Source organism: Grus americana, chromosome 1, assembly GCF_028858705.1.
Source record: "Grus americana isolate bGruAme1 chromosome 1, bGruAme1.mat, whole genome shotgun sequence".
In the NCBI taxonomy this organism is placed as follows: Eukaryota; Metazoa; Chordata; class Aves; order Gruiformes; family Gruidae; genus Grus; species Grus americana.
In genome coordinates, this window is record NC_072852.1 from 133205468 (window position 1) to 133227703 (window position 22236).

Genomic DNA, 22236 nt, shown 5'->3' on the forward strand with positions numbered 1-22236 from the left:
TTGTTTTGTAATTCTGTGTCCACCTAGCTACAAGTAAATACACTTGCATAAGCATTTGTAGTTGGATTAGAGTTCAGCTCTTAGAGGACAGAAGCATAGGTTCTTAAGAGCTATTTTCAAAAAACCCTCAAGTTTACAGCCCAGTTGGGGGGGGGGGCAAAACACAAAAAACCACAACACACACACCCACCCCAAAACCCCAAATTAAAAAAAACAAGGAAGAAAACCAAACACTTTGGTACGGGCACTTGTTATTAAAGTATACTGGTGAATGCCTTTTACATTTGCGTGGACTGAGAAGTATGATCTCTGAAGGCTACATTGAATTGGAATTAGTGGAGAAGGATTTTTTCCAAAAATTATGACCTTGTAAAATGAGCATAGAAGTGCTGTAACTTTGTTGTAGTGAGCTTTTCCCCAATAATTTCCACTGCTTTTCTTTAATTGGCTATTAAGGTTCTTGTCTGGAACCTATAAAGCAATCTAGCTGCTGGGGATTATGATTTGAATTAGAGAAGCATAATAAGATCTGAATATTGAGTTTTAGGCCTGATGAAGAACTTGACTATCTTTTGAGTTAAAATAAATCCTGAAGAATGACAGCCATTTTCTTAATAGCGTAATGATTGCTGGTTGGCTAATTCTTAAAAAACAAAACTGTTTCTCAGAGTCTAGCATTTCCCATACTTTGCCTATTGTAATGATTAAACTTGTCCTTGAGATTTGTTAAACTGATCTGAACATCTCTATTTCACCCTTTTGAAATATAATTATGCATAGCCATCTTTTAAGGTATCATCTTTATAGTTGTGCTCTTTCAATCCATAATTGAGAGAATCTTGTATGTTGCATACTATAATAATACAGTACTTATGAAAGTTGGGAGGCTTTTTTCCACTGTTACAACTTGACAGTAATGATTTTTTTTCTCTCTGTAGGGAAATTTAAATATTGCAACAGAAACCTGAACTGAGCTGTGATCCTGAAGTTGAAACAGATAACACAGCAAAGGGAGCATCTGTTCATTTTTTGACAACTTTGTCAAGACTTAAAATAGGATAAAGGAACTAACCCTGTAACTTTCTTGATTAAAAAAAACCTTTATTTTTCAGTAGTGGAATGCTGCAGAAGTTTTTTACAGTTTTAATAATTGCTTTTAAAGTACAGTATTCAATTGAAACATTGTAGTATGTACCTTTTAGTTCCTTTTGCATACCAGTCTCAAGTAAAGTCATTGAAGGGAGTCTTATTTATTGAATACATGTTCTCTAAGCATGATGTTACAGATGGAACTTGAGTTGTTATACCCAGAGGTTTATATGTTGAAAGTTTATTGCTTATGTAATAAAAAAGGAGAAAAAAAAAAAGTGCCTGAATTGTTTGGTAATAGCACATTAGCTCAGGATTTTCCAAGTAATGACCTTTTAGGTTGTGCAATAGATTTTACACCTCTGTTCAGTCATTTCCGTAAAACAGTATTTTGTATTACTTTTAGTTTAATAATATACTTGGGTTTCTGATGTGTATATACATTTGTAAATTGTTAGAATGTCGGGACAACTTTCAGTATTTGATTAAAATGAATGGTAACAGGCAGGTATGTAACGTACTGTAGCAGTAGCTTCTAACTGCACTGAAAGCATGCTTGGGTTTGTTAGAGGATTAGTTGGTCTGTATTCAAAATTACTCTGTCTCATTATATTTTGGTGTATGACATTCTTGACGAAGCCACATGTTCTCTAATCTTTTTTGTCATAAATGACTTGGTGATTTCCTGGATTCTGAAATTGGGGCCTGAAGTATTTAATTACAAGAAAAACAAAAAAACGTAAGTTTTCATACGCATGTCTTCTAACAAAGCTGTTCATAATTGAAACTGCTTTAAATGCAGATAGCTTGTAATTTTGTTCAAAATCCCAGTAATTCTCTGAAGTTTACTGTGTTGCAATATTGTTATGCTGTGTGCAAAACTTAAATAACCAGACATTTTATAAGCAGCTATAAACAATATTGTGCTTATTTCCTGTTTGTAGCCCTTGCCTTAATATATAATACGATAGGATTGTGTGTATGTATTACAGACTTGTTCAGACTTTTTATTGCTGGTAAATTAAAGATGCATAGCAAGTAGTTTTCAGAGATGTTCTTCTTTAAGAAAAAAGTTGTTCACCATATCCATGATATATGCAGGCTGATGTGTTTCTATCATTTCCAAGACAGTGTTAGCCATATAGAATGCAGACTAGTCTCTTGTGGATAGTGGATCGGAATTTTAATACTGGGTAGAGGTATGTTCAGAGAAAAGGAAATCTGTTTTTTTGGGTGGAAAGTCAGGATGTGATTTCTGCATGCTTTTTTGTAATGTTTTTTTCCACAACGCCTTCAGCAGAGAGACTATTTAGAAGTCTAGGTATGGCTTAGAACAGCTAAAATAGTGTTACTTAAAATCTTCAATTCATGGGGTGTACTGCTTAGTGTTCGTAGGGAGTAAGCAGGCAGGAAGCATGCCATGTTCATTGATGTTGTGGTCATTCAACAATGACACCAGATGGTTTGTTTCTAAACCCCAAGTTCTCAGTTTAAATAACAATCATTAATGATTCAGTTAGTTTTATAGTAACTTTGACATGCATCCACAAAATAGAAAGCTAAAGGAAAGAAATTGCCTGGTCAGATAGGGTCAGGCAACTTTCTGCAGATAAGAAAATATTTATTTATGCTGTCAGCAATGAATCTGGCAAAATCATCCTGTGTAGATTTATTGGGAGGTGAAAATAAGGAATCGAAACAACAGGTTAAATGAGTCAACCCAAAGCAGATGTGTGCGGTAGCTGCAGTTGAGCAGCTTGCTGGCAGGGGCGTGCTGCATGTACCCTGCAGGTGAGGGCAGGTTTGTCCTCAAGCTGACAAGCTATTCACACTGCACCTCAATGCACTAAAGCACTGTAAAACACAAAAGAAGTGAAACCATATATGATATAGGACAAACTACTGAAGCTATATTGTCTTATTCAACAGGATACTACTGTTTCTGTTAAGCTTCCTGCAGTGTTCTTATTAAAGCCTGGAAGAGAACTCGTTGAGCAAATGGGAAAAGTGGATACATGAAGAAACTTCTGACGTGGCAGGTTTTGCTAACACTGCTTGGAAGTAATGCTGAAGTAGTCAGACTTCAGTCAGTTAATGCTGCTTTAACGAGGTTTAAAAGTGTGACTGGCTCCTGATTCTGTACTTTATTATTTTACCTTTGCATGACTACGTATCTCTAATTTGTTTTGTACTTTTAGTATTTTACTACAGTTTAGCTTTGTTTTTTACTTCTACAACTGTGAACAACACACTACAAATGGGGGGGTTTTTTGGCATGTTTACTGACTTTGATTCTCCCCCCGCCAACCCACCCTCGATCCCAAGATGAACGTCATATGATGAAATGTAGTCAGGGTTTCAGTTGCTTTAGCTTTTATTTAAGGTGATGCCATTTGCTCAAATCACATTCTTTACTGATAACTTTACTTCACTAATTTAGGATTCTGTCATGATAAAACTTCCTATGTTTTATAAAATTCGTACAGAAATTGAATTCTGTGACTGGCTTAGGTGCTAGAGGCATCTACTGTGGTGTTATCTGTTGTGAGACATTGCTGTGTAGATTTATCTTTGTGAATTAGAGACTTGTGTCTATATACTCATACACAAATCAGCTTGCTTATTCATCTAGCACAGGAAAATTCTGTTGTACTGGAATGTAATGTTTGATTGAGAACAATGTATTGAAGTTACTGATTGGGTTGTGAAGGCACCAGAAAAAGAAGAAGAAAGGTCAATTTACTTGAATAATGTGGTGCCTTTCTGTATTGTGACTGTGTTGTAGAAAACACCTGCACAAAGACTTAAGTAATATCCTCATTATTGCATTGTGTCTAACGGGAGCATGGACTGATAACAGTTGTTAAAATAACCAATTTAAATGTGTGTGTAAGCTTCAGAAGGAAAACAGTGTCTCTTGTAAAGTCCGTCACTGCATTTGCATTGGAAGGGCAAGTAAAAAATGTGATTGTCTAAGAGCTTTCTAGCTTTGTTTTATACTTTGAAAATATAAATGTGAATTGCCTTTCTTTTGGTTGACTTGAAATGACTGTTAAATTCTCATGTCATAGTCTCAATTGTTCACATGTGAAATTGTTTTTTAATTGCTATCCAAAATGCAATGGGTTTAATATGACTAGAGTCTTCCTTATAAGTGTCTGAAGTGATAACTTGTTGTGATTTTAGCATTTATTTTGGTGATTCATTTAATCCCTACATAAATTGGTTAGAATCCTCATTTAAAACTTTGTGACAATTGAGTTCACAAGGTTAACAAAATTCTGGGGCTAGTAAGTAGCAACACATTGCAGGGCTTCTACAAGCCTGCCTTAACTCTAATAATCACTTAGATGTTTAAAATCATCTTACCTGATGGATTTAGATGGTCTCAAGATCCGGACATAACTGTCTCAACTCAGGTAACTGATAGCAAAGGATGGGAGTAAATTCAGCTGATCACCAGTTGTGATAACAGTTTACCTGCTGCCTTCTCTCCCAAGGCCTCGAGGTGAAATGCTGAATTTTCTTTATATAAACTTAGTTGCTTTAAAACAAAACAAAACCCAAGATTACACTTTTGTGGCATTAAAAAAGGCAGGGTTCTCAAAACTTGCTTGTCATGCATTGGAAAGTCATTTTCTGCTGTGTCTTGGAAATGAATAGTGAGAGTTTCTTGGAGAAGATGATTAAAGAATATAACAAAGACTTGATTTCTCAGTATTCACCTTAAAAGACTGGATATAGAGGGAGATCTTTAACATCCTTGCTCTCTGAAGGGATCTTTTCCCATGCTGTGTAGAAACATGTTTCTTGCCTTTCTTTAAGCATCTGAACAGCCATCTACAAACTTCTCTACGGGAGAGCTCTCTAAAAGAAAGACTTCAGACTTGCATCCTAATGAATCTGAAAAAAAAAAAAAAAAAAGAATGTTTCTGCACATAACTCTGGCCCTTGACAGACTTCATTCCATTGCTGCAGGATTTGAAGATGGGAGGTTCTTCAGCCTCCTTATGAAGGAAAATAATGATAATAAAAGCCATTTCAAGATCTTTGAAAGCCTACTTTTAACACTTGACTTCTTAATAGACCTTAAGGACATTGATGAACGTTTAAGTGTGTTCTGTTTCAAGCTTAGCATAAATTTTCAGTGTTAAGATCAGAGAAAACTATTGTCATAACACCTGCCCCTTTCTTCTGTGCCTGATGGATTTTGTTGTTGGAGGGGGTTTTGAGTAGGTATTTAGCCACGTGGTTTAATAGCTCTATGCTGCCTGCCACTTTAATACTGTTTTCTTCTGTTCACTGTTCATTGCTCTGAATTTTGTCTAAGCAATCTAAATCTCATGTTATCTTTTTAATATTTTATTTTCTGTAAATAATGTAGTAGATGGCTTTTACTTTGTGACTGGCTTCTCTTAAGTCTTTATTGTTGAGAGAAGAGACGGGGTGGAAACAGTTGTTTTTCGAATATGCTCTTCATGGAATAAAAAAAGCCTCATTGTTTTGTTTTAAGAATAGCAGGAACTTTTTTCTCCCCAATTAAATGAGGATGTGGACTAATGTCCACTTTTAAGGAATATAGTAATGTTGACCTTATTTATACTGTAGTTTCACAAGGACCATCTAATGTGTGTATGTGCACATGTATGTACACATGCAAACACAATATTAGAAACCTTTAATGTAATTATTTCTAAGTGTGGATAAGAATGACATTTTTAAACTACTGAAGATGGAGTTAAAGGCACACATGTTTTAAGTCTGTAGTCTTTGGAGTCCTCAACGGTGCTTTTGACAATGTTATCCCATATCGAAGAGCCTCATGCCTAAGTATACATTAAGATGTAGGTATGTATATGTATGTTTAACATAGTTTATATAAAATCAATGTAAATTTTGTTTCTACAGACAATAAATCTTTTAACAAAATTTTTACTTATAATTAATTCAGTGATTCAGTAGTAGTTAATATTTGGTGCCATTTTTGGAGTATTTTACTTGATCTGTGTAACCATTGACATTTTCTTTTACAGCTGTTGCTTCTGTAACTTCATTTATTGCTTCTTTTTGAGACTAAAGTATTGATCCACATTCTAGGTACACTTTTTTTTTTTTGGCTAAAAGCAGCTCCCTTTCCAAAGACATAAAATGTGAAGCTTCCCTCATTACTAGCATGAAATAGATGTTGGTTAAAAAAAAAACAAAAAAACCCACAAAAACAACAACAACAAAAAAACCCAACCAAAAACCACCTTGGAAAGCAGGTATGTCCATCTCCTCTGTGGCATTCAAAGTCCATAGCATCTCTGCCAAATTCTGCTTCTTGCCCTGTAAAGGGACAGAATGGAGGAAGGTGCACATGTGCTTGGCTAACTTTACCAAGGTTTGCATTCAATAAAATAGCATGCATTTTTAAGAATTCCCTTAATACAGTATCATCAGTGTGAGGTGAGAATAACCATGTCAGATAATACTAAGATCCCCTAATAGAATGGAGTAAGAATGAGGTGAGGCTAGAATACTCTTTCAGTGTTTAAAGAGTTAACTTTCCCCATTATTTACTTAAACTTACCATGATCCAAATCTGTCCTGATCTTCACTATATGCAAATAATTTGGGCTTTTAAAGATAATTCTGCTAATCTGGTTGTTATCCTTGAACTGGATAGTAAAGCAAAACTTCACGTGTGGTAGATCTACTGTGATGTGGAGTAGCTACAGGGGGACACACACTGTTATTTTCCCCCCCTCAGGAAAAATGTTTAAATATTACTTGGTGGGATATAATAATAATGCTTCCCAACTGTTAGACTACAGTCTTCAGAAGTGCATGTCAGTTTAGATAAAAGTTGCTAATTTTCATCAATATCTCTTTAAAAACTTCTCTTTGCCTGTTAAGGAACTGCTTAAGCTGAAGAGAAGTTTCCTTTCTAAATGCCATCATTATGTGTATTCATTCAACTTTTCCCAGAGAGATAAGGTATCGGAATAATCCGCCTATGTTGTAGTGTTATTTTGAAGCCCCAAGTGAGGTGTTCCTCTAAGTCTACCTCAATATGGACACCCAAGATCAGTCCTATACAAATTCTTTGACTTGGGAACAATGGGAAGCTAAGTCTTGGAGGGACTCTTTTAGTGCTCCCACCAGTTCACAATGAGGTTTTTCCACTTTCTGGAAAGGACAACCTGCTGTGCTGTGTTACTGCTTTACTTGGGAAAGCTAATAAATTCCCATTAATTTTTAGTGATAGTTGAAATTTATGGCGTTCTCAAACAGATTTCCAAATTGGCTTTCTCCAATTTATTGTAACACTGACGTTCCGAGATTACTACTTCATGTTACTCCTTATCACACTACTGTTTTCTTCTAGAAACAGTGCTATTGATATGTACCAAGCTAAAATATTCAATTATACCATTTCCTCCACCTTTAACTACACAGCTGGAGCACTGGAAAGCCAAGCTTCATATAAAATTGCCATGCTAACAACAGAACTATCTTCCTTCTCAAACCTGGTTGCATCAATTCTACTTAGTTTGACGTGTTCTTTTGTTCTGATTGACTTGACAGCTTTGGCTAGTTTTTTGTAATGCTTGAGCAAAAGCTGCTACTTCTCATTCTGGTAATTTACCCAGTATTAATCCTGTAGATTTTTTCAGGTAATAGAGGTCAAATGCCCTAATGCAATGAGGAATTGATAAGGGAAAGCAGCATTGTTTCATTAAGTGGTGTGTGTGAATGAGTGAATGTTGGCTTTCTGATAGCATGTGACTGGCTAAAAGATGCTCTGTGTATGCATGAAGATGAAATGCATTTGCTATTTTCTCTCTCTCCCCTCAGTCTTGGAACTCTGTCAGTGGTTTGTGACTTGGTTCCCAGTGTTCCTGAAAACAATACTGAGGTGGTTCAAAGTCTTTGACTTTTCAGTGAAACACTGAACTGGAGGCTGTCTACACCTACATCCAACCTATTTTCCTTATATTCTTTTTAATTTTAAGTATTATATCTGTGAAGGTTTTACTGTATCACAATAACTATTTTTTGGCAAAAGATTAGAATTTGAAAAGACAAACTGCATTAGTCCTGATGTTCCATTGCTGCTAAGGAACATAAGTAACTGAAAAGCAAGTTTTCATAGCTGTTGTTAAAAGTTTTCTTACTAATTCTTGACATTAATATTTTTAATTCTGTCTAAATACTTTAACCAATGAGAGGCTTAACGCCTCTAATTTTCCCTCAAACGGTTTACCACTGTCACAGTTTCAAAATGTGGATTTTCATGGCCAAGAAGCCAGATGCCACCTGGAGACTTACATTCTCTTACACAATTCTAACCTCAAAAAAAACTTTTATCAAACTAAACTCTGTTGTACTTGGGTGGGAGCAGGGGAGAAGTACAAATAGCTTATTTCTCATGTCATTGGCATTTTCTTTCTTCATACCCAGATTAAATACCTGAGGTTAGAATGTGGTTTTTTGCTTAACCTTTCATTAATATTGAAGGTGCTTGTGCTGTAAAAGATGCTACATGTACTTTATCTTTTATATCAGATTAAAAACTATATAATCTGCTCTTCCCCTCTACTACTACTGTAGTTTTTTTTCCAACGGTCTTTATGTGTGAGAAGACTTGCCTCTGAAGAAGGTTCCCCGGCGTCATTAGGTGCCTTTATGTCCAGAAATGTTACTGTTCTCTGCGAGCTGCTGTCTCTTTCCCTCAGTTTTATCGTAGCATGCATTTCACATTTCCCTGCACTATCTGAAAAGAACAATCAGTCCTCCGTGTGCGACTCTGCCACCAAAAAAGCCACTCTTCATCTGATCTTTCTTTTCTTCCTTCCCTCCCGGTCACCACAGCTAAGCCTGTAAAGGGGGGGACGGGGGTGTAGTGTGGCGGCTCCCTCCGCTGCGGCCCGGGCTGCCGCCCCGCTTCCCTCACGACCAGGGCCGGGGAAAGACGAGGGCACCTGCGGAGCTGCCGTTGCGTGTCCCAGTCTTCCCCGAAGGCCCCGTGTGCAGGACCGGGCACGGCCTGCAGCAGATAACGGCTCCGGGGGGGTGAGCGCGGACGGGTAAGGCGGCTGGCAGGAATCTGAGGTACCCTCTTGTCCCGTCGCGGGGGAACGGCCGCCCGCTCCCAGAGATGGTGTCCGGAGCCCAAAGCGCCCTTCTTCCTCTCCCAGCACCGAAATACGGCGAGCCCCGTGCCTTGCCCGCTCCTCCGGTACCGCCAGTACCCAGCTAACGCTTCCTGGCCTGAGAGGAAAGCCGCAACCCCCTTCCCCCGCTGGGCGAGGCGGGCCCGGGGCACCGCGGCACCCCGCTCTCTCGACCCTGCCCCCGCTGGGGACCGCCGCTCCGCTTCCTTCCTCCCCGCCCTCCTTCCCCCACCGCCGCTCCCGGCGGCCCGAGGCGGCGCAGCGGCTCTGGCGCAGTCTCGCGACACTTCCCGCAGCGCCGAGCCGAGCCGCTCGCTCCGGCAGCAGCGGCAGCAGCAGCCGCCCGCGGCGGGTAGACCCAGCTGCTCCTCGCACCCTCGCCCTGCCGCACGCACCGACCGGTGGGGGAAGACGCCCATCCCCGCGGCTCGGCAGCAGGCGCCTCTGGGCGCCCGGGCTCCTCTGCCCGGCGGCAGCGGGGACCCAGGTGGCTGGCAGGAGCTGAAGGCTGAGCCCCTTCTTTCGCCTCTTTTTTTTTTTTTTTTTAATACATACGAATACATATGCTGAGGGAAGCCGAGGTGCTGCTAGCAAGACGCAGAATGCAGCCCGGCTGCAGCGGGTGCTGAGAGCGGCAGCCGCCGGAGGAGGGAGCGGCTCTGTCAGCAGCCTCTTCTCCTTCCCGTGGCGGCGGCTCGGGCTGTCTCTCGCCCCCTTCGCCGTGGCCAGCCGCCTCAAACTTTCAGCCTGTTTCCGCCGCCAAGCAGAGTCCAGCTCGACATAAATGAGTGAGTTCAAGCCGCTGGCTCCGAGTTGGCGGTGCTGGGGGGCTGGCTAGGGCTCCTGCCGGGCGGGTGGGGTGCGTGCCGCCGCAGCGACGGAGGGCCGGGGGCGGTGGGGAGGGAGCTGGCCGCTTCTCCGTCTCATGGCTTTTAACTTCTCCTCCCCTCCCCTCCCCTCCCCCGGCCGAGTCAATAATTGTTTTCATGTGACAGGCGGAGAGGTTGGGGTTTGCGGCGTCGGGGCGAGGGCCGGGCGCCCCTCGGGGCTGCCGCGATGGGTGATCCCGAGCGGGGCTGACGGGGTTACAAACCCTCCCGTGCTCCGGCTGGCCAGCCTCGCCGTCTTCCCGCCCGGCACGGCCACCCCTGGGCAGCCTGGGGTGTGGTGGCGGCGGGCCGGGCGGAGAGAGGGGGGGAAACCTCTGCCCCGGGCGCGCAGGTTGCGCCCCTTCCGCCGAGGGGCTGCCAGAAGGGAGAGCTGAGGGGGGCGCGGGGCGGCCTGTGGAGACCGTCCGGACCGCCCCGCCAGAAGGGGGCGGCCGTTGGGGCGGTTGCGCGGGGGTCGTTGGGGCGGTTGCGCGGGGGGCGGTTGCGCTTGGCAGCCGCTGCCCGTGAGGTGGCTCCCGCGGACTTCGGGAAGAGTCTGCGCCTGCTTGCCCGGCCCGGGGTGGGCAGCGCCCGCTACCTGTGCGGACAGGGAGGCGTGGGCAGCAGGAGGATTGGGGATGAATTGTCCCATTATGCGGGGCGAGAAGGCGAGGCGGTGGCGGCAGCAGTGGTGCCAGGCACGGGCTGGCTGAGCGATGCGCCCTGGGGCGTCGCTGGAGCGGCGCTGGCCCGCGCCTCTCTCTGCCCAGCGCGGTGCCCGGCGGAAAATGATGGATTGAAGGGAACAAAAGAAACCGTCTGCTGTTGGTAGGTAGTCCTGGGTGTACCCACCGACCGGCGTCTGAAGGCAGCGGCGGTCCTCCAAAAAACCGGCTTTCAGATGCCTTTAGGCCCCCAGCTGCCCGTTCCGCTCACGGTAGCGGAAATGCTGTTGGACTGTGGGGGAACCTGAGAGCAGTATTGCTAAAATGATTAAATATAGTGCCTTACGCGGGCAGATATTTTACACAGTTTTACCTGTTGTAATACAGTGACATTAGGAATACAGTAGGAAAATGTCCCTTTGTTCTTTGAGAGATTAGTTTGTGGGGTACTATCAGAGCGATGCACAGCTGCTGTACCTGTATGTTACAAGATTAAGCACTAGCTTTTCTCTATTGACTTTCAGTTAGTCCTCCAGTTCAGGCTGAAATGCGTTCATCCCTATGCAGCTCATTCAGTTGTATTGATCCGAGTGAACTCTGATGCTGCTGGGAGTTGGCCAGCATCCCAGATCACCACATTTAATTGGGTGCGTTGTAGAAGACTCTGTTAGGGTTGGCTTGCCTGCTAGCTAACACAGCTCTCAACTTCTGTCTTCTATAGCGACAGATAAGATTTTAAACATAGTGCCATAATGAGGTGAAGGGTTTATAACTGCTGAATGGAGCAAAATCTGTCTTCAGTAGGGCATGTCACAGGAAATTGTTTTTTTAATATTATTTTTGTTTTCTTATCCTCTCTCAGTGCATTTATTTCTTATTAACTTTGTATTGCGATACAGGAAGACTTTCTGATTTCTACTTAATCCATAGTTAAAATATTAGCCTTTTTTTAGCTTCACGGCACAAAATATTAAGGAAAGCCATAAAGGAGCAGTGAAGTAACTTGCATTGATAGAACTCTAGAAAGGTTTTTTGAATACTGTAGCTCAGCAGTGAAGGCCATCTTTTTTCCTCTTACCCACCCTTCCCTTCCCTGGGCTGGCCATGATCGTACACATCTGGCTTCTTTACAGCTCATTTGGATAATGACTTTCCCAAATCACTGTGATTCAGTCAGACTTTTCTTTGCAAAATGGGAGTGGAGGGAAGGTAGATATGGTTTTACTGTTGTTCATATCTTTAAATGGTAAGTGATTCTTGTAGTTTAAAAACAAATAGAACAATTGTACAAGGAAGTGAAGGTATGAGTAATACAAAAGCACAATCTTTCTAGGGGATATCAAATGAAAACAGTTTTATTTAAAACATTTTTAACATTGTTAGCGTTTTTGGAAGATATTTTAGATGCAGAAAAGGATAGGTGAATTCTTTATGTGTACTACACTGTTAAGATTCCTAGTGTTTTATTTTTAAATTACTTGTATGCCTTCTATTGTAACCAGTTATGTGTTATGTATGACACTGCATATTGTTATTAGTTCAACTGTGTACGTGAATATATACGTGTATGTTACACATATGTGTATATTAAAGTTCAGTGTCTGGCCCTAAGCTTTTTTTAGAGTATGTACCCCAAACCTTATAAGAAATACAACTTGATGTTTTATGAGCTCTTCTATGACATTATAGTTAAGGTACCTTAAGGTGAATTAATTTACACTTGGAATGGACTTGCCGGGAGAGTTGAATGGAACAAGGGTGGTAGTTCTCTGAACGTAAAAAGGGGGTAAGGCAAAGACCTTAAAGGTAATTGTGCATACAGTGGAACAAGCTTGGTCCTCTTCCTTGAACATCCGAGAAATGAAGAGGTGTTTTTTTTTGTGGGGACTTGTATGTGTGGGGGGGGAGGTTGCTTGCGTGTAGTTGCTTTCAGGTTTGTTTTGTTCTGAGGTTTTTTTGTTGTTTTTTTGGGGGGGGGGTTTGTTGGGTTTTTGTTGTGGGTTTGTTGTTTGTTTGTTTGTTTGTTTTTAAGACTACTTAGAATTGCATATGATTAGAGACCTCCTCAGTTTCATTTGAAAGAGCTTTGCATGCCCACACTTTAGAGTGTCCTCCTGAAGTTGGAGGTCCAGAAAACAAAGTAAGAAGAAGGTGTGGTAGCTACCTATGGAAAAACTGGTTTGAAATGTACTGCTTATCAAATTTAGAAAATGCAAGAGTACAAGTCTTATTCTAGAGAGCAGTGTTTAACTGCCATCATCACAAAACAACTGATGATGTGTCAGTTGAGACACACCTTCCAACTTCTGCAGTAGATGAAGGAAGATCCTTTTTTCTGCTATGCAGTCTTTGCTCATCTTCAGAGCACAGACAGCTTAGTGTGTTAAATGAGGTAGGGGTCCTATATAATAATAACACTATGAAACTAAGCAGTTGAAGCCTTCATCCTCATCCTAGTGCTCGTAAATACCAGGTTATAAATAAGCACTTGCATCATCAGTATTTTTTCATCTTAATATTTTTCAAGGTATTGTTAAAGCTTTTCTGTTGGGAAAGGAGAAGAGAGGATACATTGCTTTTGTTTATGTGAAATCACGTTTATCACCTCTCCTGTCGCCATAGTTAGGAGTTTGGATCCAGAGGCAGACTTGTGCCCTTTGGACCAGTTAGATTGCTAATACTGGCAAACAACTATCGTCTGCATGACTTTACATTAGTGATTGAGAAAGATGCTTTGCTGTGAAATACCACAGCTAGTTAGTACACACCAAAGGAATGTTACACCAAGAAGTAATGTAATCAAAAAACCTGAATCTATGTGAAAGTCTGATTGGTCTGTACCAGTTGCAATCCTTTTCCCTGTTTTTCCCCTTTCTTAATTATTTTTTCCCTTGTCCAAATTCTCCTCTATCCCCTGCCCTCTAGTTCTACCCAGCTTCCTTTGTAAATCCCTACCTTTTTATCTTTTTTCCCTTCTCTCTACTTTTCTTTACACGTTTCAGACATACCACTTCCTCTTTCTCCCTCTGTCTTATCGATATATCAACAGAGGGAGCACTCTGAGCACATTTCCTGCGTGTGGCGCCACACTGACCTCCAGCAAGTGAGAGCTGCGCCTGCATCAAAACTTATGCTTGGCCCTGTGGGATGGCTTGGAGAGTGCTCACTGCAGCGGGAGACCTGGGGAGTTTAGCTGGTAAACTGTAACAACTCTACAGCCCTAAGTAAAATGAAGCATTTTTGAGGCCTGAGCTTAGCAGAATTTGTATATATCACACACAGAAGGTGGTAGGTGTGGTTTTGATTCTTGACTACTCCCTGACAAATTTTAAATTCTCTCTGCAAAATGGTAGAGATTTTTGAACCTTTCAGCAAAATAGCTATAAGACGTTTTTTAATAGGAATAGCATGTGTCATGCTTGTCATCCTTGAAAACAGTTGAACAGTTTCAGCTGTATAAGGAAAAATCATGAGAAGGATGATTAGCATGATTTTTTTCACTTTAATTTTTTAATAAGGTTTTAAGTAGCTGTGAAGTGGCTTTATATAGGAAATGTTGTGTAAAAATCCTCCCCAACTTGTAAAAAGTCTTTATTCTCCTCCTCATGTGGGGTTTTATTCATTTTAATTCTTTTGTTGTCCTTTGTAGGTTTGTTTCGCACAACAAGGCAGTTGCATTGGAGCTGTTTAGGATCAGATTTCCAGTTGTTTGGTGACAGTATTTATACAGCCTGTGAATTTCTTCATGTCTGAGTTCAAGTGGAGTTTTCATAAACTGTGATAAAATATTTTCAGTAACCTATATAAAATTTCATACAAAAATAGCTGGCACAAAGGTTTTTTTCCTAGAAATCAAGACATAATGATATTTCTGTCATAAAAGATTGTCAGAGCTGCCTTCTAAATGGATCAAGATAGGGGTCTGAAATCAAGAAATACAAAATATATAAATATGTGTGTATATGTAAAAGATTATGGAAATAATTTCTGACTGCACAGTCTTCTCTGTATGTTGGTACCTCTTCTGCTTGCCCCTTTCAAATAGGCCGTCTTTTCTCAGTGTCACCATTAGAGTTGTTCTTTATATTAACTGTTGCTTTTAGATCAGGAAGTGTGATAAAGAGGAGAATGCTTAAAATAGATGGTTTCTTAAAACAACAGAATTCTTGCTCCTTTTTGTGCTAATCAAAGATTCATGTGTAGAAAATTATGTTAGAGCCGCTAAAAAAGGTATTTTTTCTGCCTGGGTTTAAGGAAGTATATGTAATAATTAAAACACTTAGTGAGAAGCAGTTTTATTTTGATTTTAATGCTCAGTGCATTTATATTTGTTTAAATTGCTCCTAATGCAATGTATACAATTTATCTGTAATTTTATTGAGATTGCCTCTTTTGTAATTGCTATTCACTGCATGTTAAAGGGTTTTTTTTGAGAATACTGCTGGTAATCATTCTACCAGCAGTGTATCAGAATTCATATAACAGATCAGCATTGACCTAGTAGATAATGCGTTGACTCCTTCCCCACTTGAAGGGGAAGGGACGCATGTGTTAGGAGGAGAGGTTGGTAATGTGAAATGAGCAGCTGAAATTTCAGGTCTGAAATGTTAGAGGTCACTGAAGTGCTGAAAGCAGGTTAGGCCTGATGGGATCAAAGGAGAGAAAACAGCCACAGAGGTGGTATCTGTTGTTTTGCTCTGATACTGCTGTTACAGAACAAGCTCATCAAAAATGATGATGGATTTTGTATGGTTCCTATCTGTGTTTTTTTAAAAAAAAATCACAAGAATACAAAATCCTGGACCAGGGAGTGGATGTTTCCCCTGGATGCAAAAGCAGGAAGTAGCTGTAGGGCATATCTACATTGTGTACACTCAGGAATGATGAAAGAATATATTAGGGGGAGGGGAGCAAAAGAGGAGGTGAGTATCAAGATTCAGTAATTCAGCTAATGTAAAAGTAATTGCTGACAGTCTGCTTCACACAGGGAGGAAACACAATAAAAGCTTTAAGTCCTTGTGTGTAAAAGAATAGGCAGTACTGCAGTTCAGTAGTCATGGACTGTATTAGCAAATGGAGTTGACTTTTCTCCCCCTTTTTGTTATTGATAATTGAGAAGAATCAGTAGAAAACAACTCTTGAGAATGCAGTGGAATGTCCACTTAAAAGCTGTATGGTGAGATGACTGTTGTGATGTCTCAGCTTTGCTTTGTTCCTAATATAACTTTGCCTTGGAGAAAGGAGCATCCTGATGAGGGCTGGAGGGGGAGAGGATATCTTTGTTCTCATTCTTATAGCAGTTTGTATTCCAATGGCGGTTTTGCTCAGAATTTGTGCTTCTGTTTTAGGATGAAGAGTTGTCTAGAGTTGTGGATCAGAAATTATGCCTGTGCTGAAACAATTCTCTTTAGCAGCAAGGATAATGCACTATAGAAAGCTGAGCAGTTATATGAAGAAAATATCCCTAAGTTATAATTAATCTGTAGCGTCAGTGTAAAGTGCCTTTTGAACTCTGCCTTTGAATTTCATTAGAAGTATTGTACAGAAGGAAAAAGTTCCTCTTTATCTCCTTTTTGCTCTTTCATACTGTGCAGCTAAATAACTTCTGATAGTTGAAACCAGTTCACACCAAAACCAGTGTAATTCTGTTCATTTATTTGAAGACCAAAGTCAGCACTGGTGCGCAACTCTCCAGGGAACCAATGTTTTTTCAAAAATGACAATACAGATTCAATGCATGTGTTGCAAGTCAAGGCCCAACTTGATCCCATGGCAGAGGGGTTGGACTAGATGTTCTTTAAAGGTCCCTTCCAACCCAAACGGTTAAACGATCTATCAATATTTAATTAGCTTTCAGTGGTTACACTACTCATATTATAAATTGGTTTGTGTCCCACAGGTAATTTGTAATAAGTGAATTTATGTGACCTGCCTTTTAAAAACCAACACAATCAAAAGCAACAAAAACCCTCAGCAAAACAGAAATCCCCATGACATATTGTGTCCTCTGCTTGCAGTTTCCAGGAAGTTGCTTGTTAATTTACAAAGCAATATGTTGGTGCTTTTTTTTGATAATGAGTTCTCAAAACAAACATGCACAAAAATCACTTCAGGGTGTTTTCCTGTTTGCTTTGGTTTGGTTTTGTGACAAGAAGTTCTTGGAGGTTAGTGCAGCTGCTGGTGCTATTCCTTGCTGTATTGACTGCCAGCATCAGCCTGACTCTCTGTGTATGTAGCACTATCTTTCCACATAGCTAGATTTATCAAGGTTTTAGTTAAACATAGCAGAAGTATTAGGGTATAAATGTACACACGCAGAACTTTTCATTTTTGAGCCAAACATAAAACCATCCTTTGAGAACTCTCAGGTTTAAATCAAATATGTCCTCTGTCTGTGGTTGCTGATTCATCCTCACCACTGGCAAGAAACATTTTTAATACTCTGGTAACTTGGCAGAGTGGATTTTTTTTTCTGTGATAGGCTTGTGCAGCATTGAAAATTTGCTATCCTTGTGGCAGACATAAAACTGGCAAGCAGCAAGACCTCAGCTTAATTTTTCAGTGTTTTTCTCATTCCTGCTGTTCTTTCTGTGAGGTCTCACTCAGCTCTTATTGAGCTGTTCATGCTCTTCTGTCTATAAAAGGGCACACCAAAAATTCCAAAGTGTGTCCAGAAAAAAATGCCTTTATTTTGGGGTTTCATTATGACAAGGTTTAAAACTTTTTTGCTGTCAAATTCCGAATGTTTATAAAAAGGTGTTTTAGCTTTGTCCTTATGTTTCCAAATGTAAGGATTAATGACTTGCTTTAGAAGAGTGGTGATGCTTATTTATAACCAATATTTGAATGTTTTATGGATGAAGATTGGTTATCTAGATATTTTTCTTTTCATCAACCATTTCTTATGAATGTGTCCTTATGTCATCAACAGCTATGTGGAAAAATATGATATCAAGACTTTTCACTCTAGGCAAGACCATCTTACTTTCCTATGAAATAGTCTGGGTACTGTATTACAGTGAGACTGCAGAACTGCAGTGTTTGTCAAATACAAATATCCAATTTTTCTGCTTAACCTATCAGATTAAAGAAAACCCAAAACCAAAAGTCAAACACGAGAAAACACCAACACACAAACCAGTCAAAACCCCTCAAACAACTTCCACCAAAAAAACCCCCAAACCCTAGAAGAACCTAACTTTGTTCCCATCAGCTTTTAAATGACTAGGTAAAGGGAAGGGAAGGAGAAACGGGTGCAGAGAGGAAAGCCTTCTAGTCAAGGTTAAGCTTGAGAAGCCTTGCTTCGAGTGCATGATCAAGCAGGTTGTGACAATAGGTATTTCTGAACATAGAATCTGCACCAGTACTTCCAGGGAGGGTATGGTCCTACTAACTGGGAAAAGAAAATTGCACCATGTGAAAGCTGGCCTGGTAGCAAGCAATGCGTGGAAGGAACTTCACTTGCTGATATAATGGAAATTTAAATTCTAGTTCCAGAAGAGTACAAAAGATGTCTGCAAATTTGTGAGCCCTCATGATATTAAAGATTTTTTCCTTAATGGCATGCACCATGCTTTATTCTTCAATTTAAATTTTTGTTCAAGGAAACATCAACCAGCAGTTGTTGAGAGGACTGGCTTGGTAGCTTACAAACTTTGCTTTTTTATTTCTATATTTTTAGATTGCTTGTGGGATTAGTCACTATGCAATTTTGAAGTCTAGAGTTGATTCAGACTTAAATATTTTGATGGTTTAAACTGGCTCCAACTATTAGATTTGTATGATTTTGATACACTTCTGTGCTTTTGTGGTTTTGTTTAATGAAACAGGTAACATTTAACTTTGATCTCATTTTAAGATTCTAAGCCATTTGCTGCAAAGAACAGATCGTTTAACTAGTTCAGTCTGATACTAGATTATTTTTTATCTTGATTTCATTGTTAATCGCTGTATTCGTAATGTTGGAAATGTGTTCTTGTAGCTATTTTTGTTAGTAACTTCACAATATATATAATTTTTCAGGTGACAGAACTATTTGTGGATTTTGTTGGATTTTAGCTAGTTAGCTAATACATTTGAGCAGCTTCTCAGTTGCTTCCTTCTTTTTGTAGCAGTCTGAGTCTTGTTGGCTGTAGTGAGCCAAGTTTAGCTATCTGTATAAAACTGCTCCAACTTTGTAGAGTATATATTTAATAGAGGGATTTCTGAGTATAGTTAATCCAGTTTAGTTAACTGCTCTTTTATTGATGGAAGATCTTAATACAGCAGAAAAAAAACCCCTGTCTCTGACTTCTTCCTCACTTCACTGAGTGCTACTGAAAGCTTGAACTAGGTGTCCTGCGCGTTGAAAAGAAATGTGCCTTTGAACAGCCAGCTAGTTGGTACGAGTAAGATCGGCTCTTTCTGTTGCAAGAAACAGCCTTTCAACTGAGAGAGAAATCTTGCTGCTACTGTTGCTGTGGTCTTTTGTTACAATTGGTTTTAATGTTCATCCGCCAGGACAGCTGCTATTTCCTGCTCCATCCAATAATCTTTTCTAAAATGGGAAAGATCTTTATTTTCTTTGAAACTTTATGTTAAAGTCCATTGTATCTGCTGATCATTTAATTCATCAAATAGCTTTATTTAGCTGCATTTAAAGAGAGTTGAAATACACTTGTCAGTTTTACTTTGACACTGAGGTCAGCTTGAATGGTCTTTGTTCTGTCACCTCACACCGCCTTTCAGAATTGCTCGCTTTGATTTGCTTTAAGCATGCTACTTAAAGACTACGATTTTTGTGTGTGAAGCATCTATAAATAGTGCTTTTGATTAGCTGACATCTCAATTATCTGACTGTGGTTCATGGAAGATTGAGATAAGATACCATCTAGTTCATGGTAAACTATGATCTGACAATTCAAAGTCACCTGCACTGGTTCCTGAGTCATGAGAGATCTATTAATATATATTCCTTTGCAATATGTTTGATAGTTTGTTCACAGTTGTGTAGAAAACAGTGTTGTTTGTACCTGTGTGTTTCTCATTCCTTCACCTCATTCTGTCAGAAAGCAGTTGCTCCTCTTCCTATCACTTATAAAAGTGCATGTATGCTTCTTTCCCCTATTACTGGAAAGCGGCAAAATATTCACTCTCTAAGGCTTATTTTGAAGTTTTAGAAAGCAGGCATTCTTTATTGCAGCGCTGGGTGCACGGGGGATAACTCCACCTAACGTGCACACCCAAAAGACAAAACTAGCAAGTATTTATACTATGTTAATACACATATTCATTACATTTCCGAGTAGTGCTTATCACATTAGTGGATTTTTCCAGGAACTCGTTAGCATATGCTAATGTCTTTCGCGCATGTTTGTTGGCACCTCCAGGTGGTCGTCGGGGGTCTTCAGACTCAGTCCTGGTATCACATATACCTTATCCTTCAAGGCTGGTTTTGTGATCACCTTGTAACTTTCTTATCTTTGCGCATCTGTTCTTCCAAGGCCGAGCTGTTTAAAATGAGATTGTTCCAGAGCTTATCTTACAACTAACTATTTTCTAAGTTACAATGGTTTCCCTTTTGTTTGGTTACATCTATTGAGCAATGGCTCTAATTGCTTGAATTGATCTTAATATTTCAATATTCACAGGTATCACCCCTTGCAAGTTGTGTTTTGGTGGTGTTTTGGGTTTGCAGTTTCGTTTGTTTGTTTGGTGGTGTTTTTTGTTTGGTTGGTTTTTTTTTTTTTTAAATAGATCTACATCACTCTGTCTCACTTCTTTCTCAGGAAGGATACTCTTCACTCACTTTTTTGTCTGTTCAGATACCTGATGCTCTGTCATCTCTTCTTTTCATACACACTTCCTTCAAATTCATTTTTCCTTCTCTTTCATCTGTTTTTCAAGTGCACTACTTCTCTTTTTAGGAAACTTTCCTATATACTTCACTTACACAGTCTCAAAACTCCCTATATTAGGGTGCAAAGATATACAGAATTCTAAGGACAATTTGGTGTGGAATGCAGCAAAATCGTGGGTAGTTCTTTACAGATTTTGCTTCAGAATTAGGGAAACAAGAAACCTTCAGCTGGTTTCCCATAAATACCATGTGAGGAAAGAGATGGACCGGCTGTCTTTTAGAGACTATTGCTTTAGTCCCCTGAGTTACCTTTTCCAGAGTACCCTGGAAGGTAAATGCTGAGGTGTGTGTTGCATATTGTGTTTTGCCAGCCACCTTTTTGATATTTTCTGATGGAAGAGTGATGCCTTTGGTGTGTGGAGAAAAGCAGGTTGTGGAAGTCGGCAAAGCCAAATGCTGAAGTTCAAATGTTTCTGGATTTGGAGAACTTAAAAGCAGGATGTTGCTATTTTAAGTAGTATTTCAGTTCCTGTCTGCTCAAGTGTGTCAGTGTCTGTCTCAAGAACCAAAACGAAGGAGCTGATGTAAATGCAGCCTTTCAAGGCAGAGCTGTTAAATGCAAGAAATGCTCTTTGCCTTTCTAGACCCTCTGGAATGTAGGATTAGTTTTGGCTTCCAATTTTCTTAGCTCCAAGAGCTTGGATCATTGGAAACCAGGGAAGGTCATTAAAAGATTTGTCAAATGGATGGAGCCCAGGAATCTTTTTCTTAGATGAGGGAGAAGGAGAGCTTTCTGCTTAGCTTTGGAAGAAGGGGTCAAGTCAACATTCAGTGACAGTGTTATCTCCGTCCTCTCTAGTTTTCTTGGTTCTATGGTTTTAACCTGCGTGCTGCCTCCCGCATGCTGTAGAAGGATTCTGAGATGAGGAGGTTCTACTCATCTTGAGTAGAATCTTATTGTCACTTCCTTGTCCACACGCTTTGTTCTGTTCCAGACAGTGCCGGTGTTGGTAACTGGGGGTGGAAGGGAGGAGGAGGTTGTCAGAAGAATAATTGCTTATAAAACAATAGGGTTCATTGCCTCTGTTTATGTTTACTTGGGTTCCACAGAGCTCCACCCTGCTGCTTCCTCCCCTTTCTGCCCGCATCCTCAATGCAGCAATAGGCTCTTCTGTCTAAGTGCTAACTATTGTTTGTGCTTTTGCTCCATCCGCAGCTCTGCTGAGCATTTTCATTCAACCAGCATACAGTGGCTCAAATTCCCTATTGCAGCAATGCTGGCATCAGGTCGCAAGCTGTTGTTGCTCACAATGAAAGTCAGTGACAAGCTTTCAGATGTACTTCTTTGGCTTGCATCAGTTTTTGCTTTCAGGATTGTTCTTCTAAGGAGGAGCTCTGTGTAGTATCTCCTTTTTGGAGGTTTATTCTAATCATAAGCGTTAAAGAAGATCTCCTGGAAGTGCGAGTGAGTGTTTCTTCAATTGGAGGAGACTTCCTGAATTCTTTAACCTGCTACCAGAGATACCTGTTAGAGAGCTGTGTCTTCTACTTGTAGCATAACCTTTGCTTTCTGAAAGGCTTTGCCTTATTCAAAATCCAGAGAATTTTTCTAAAGA

The 22236-nt window shown here is 40.2% G+C and overlaps 2 protein-coding genes across 7 annotated transcripts in view; both read left to right on the forward strand.

Moving 5' to 3' along the window:
* BCLAF3 (BCLAF1 and THRAP3 family member 3) overlaps window positions 1–6973 on the forward strand; it is a 35793-nt gene extending 28820 nt beyond the window's left edge. For 2 of the 3 annotated variants that reach the window (XM_054837372.1, XM_054837405.1), the window contains one exon: window positions 939–6973. In XM_054837372.1, coding sequence (XP_054693347.1) covers window positions 939–968 — 30 coding nt within the window. In that variant the 3' untranslated portion in view covers window positions 969–6973. The remainder of the gene's footprint in view (window positions 1–938) is intronic. The other variant, XR_008578693.1, reaches the window with a different exon arrangement.
* A 2510-nt stretch (window positions 6974–9483) lies between these two features.
* The window catches only part of SH3KBP1 (SH3 domain containing kinase binding protein 1), a 235511-nt gene continuing 222758 nt past the window's right edge, over window positions 9484–22236 (forward strand). For 3 of the 4 annotated variants that reach the window (XM_054821679.1, XM_054821688.1, XM_054821732.1), the window contains exon 1: window positions 9484–10036. In XM_054821679.1, the coding sequence (XP_054677654.1) occupies window positions 10033–10036 (4 nt within the window). In that variant the 5' untranslated portion in view covers window positions 9484–10032. The remainder of the gene's footprint in view (window positions 10037–22236) is intronic. The other variant, XM_054821697.1, reaches the window with a different exon arrangement.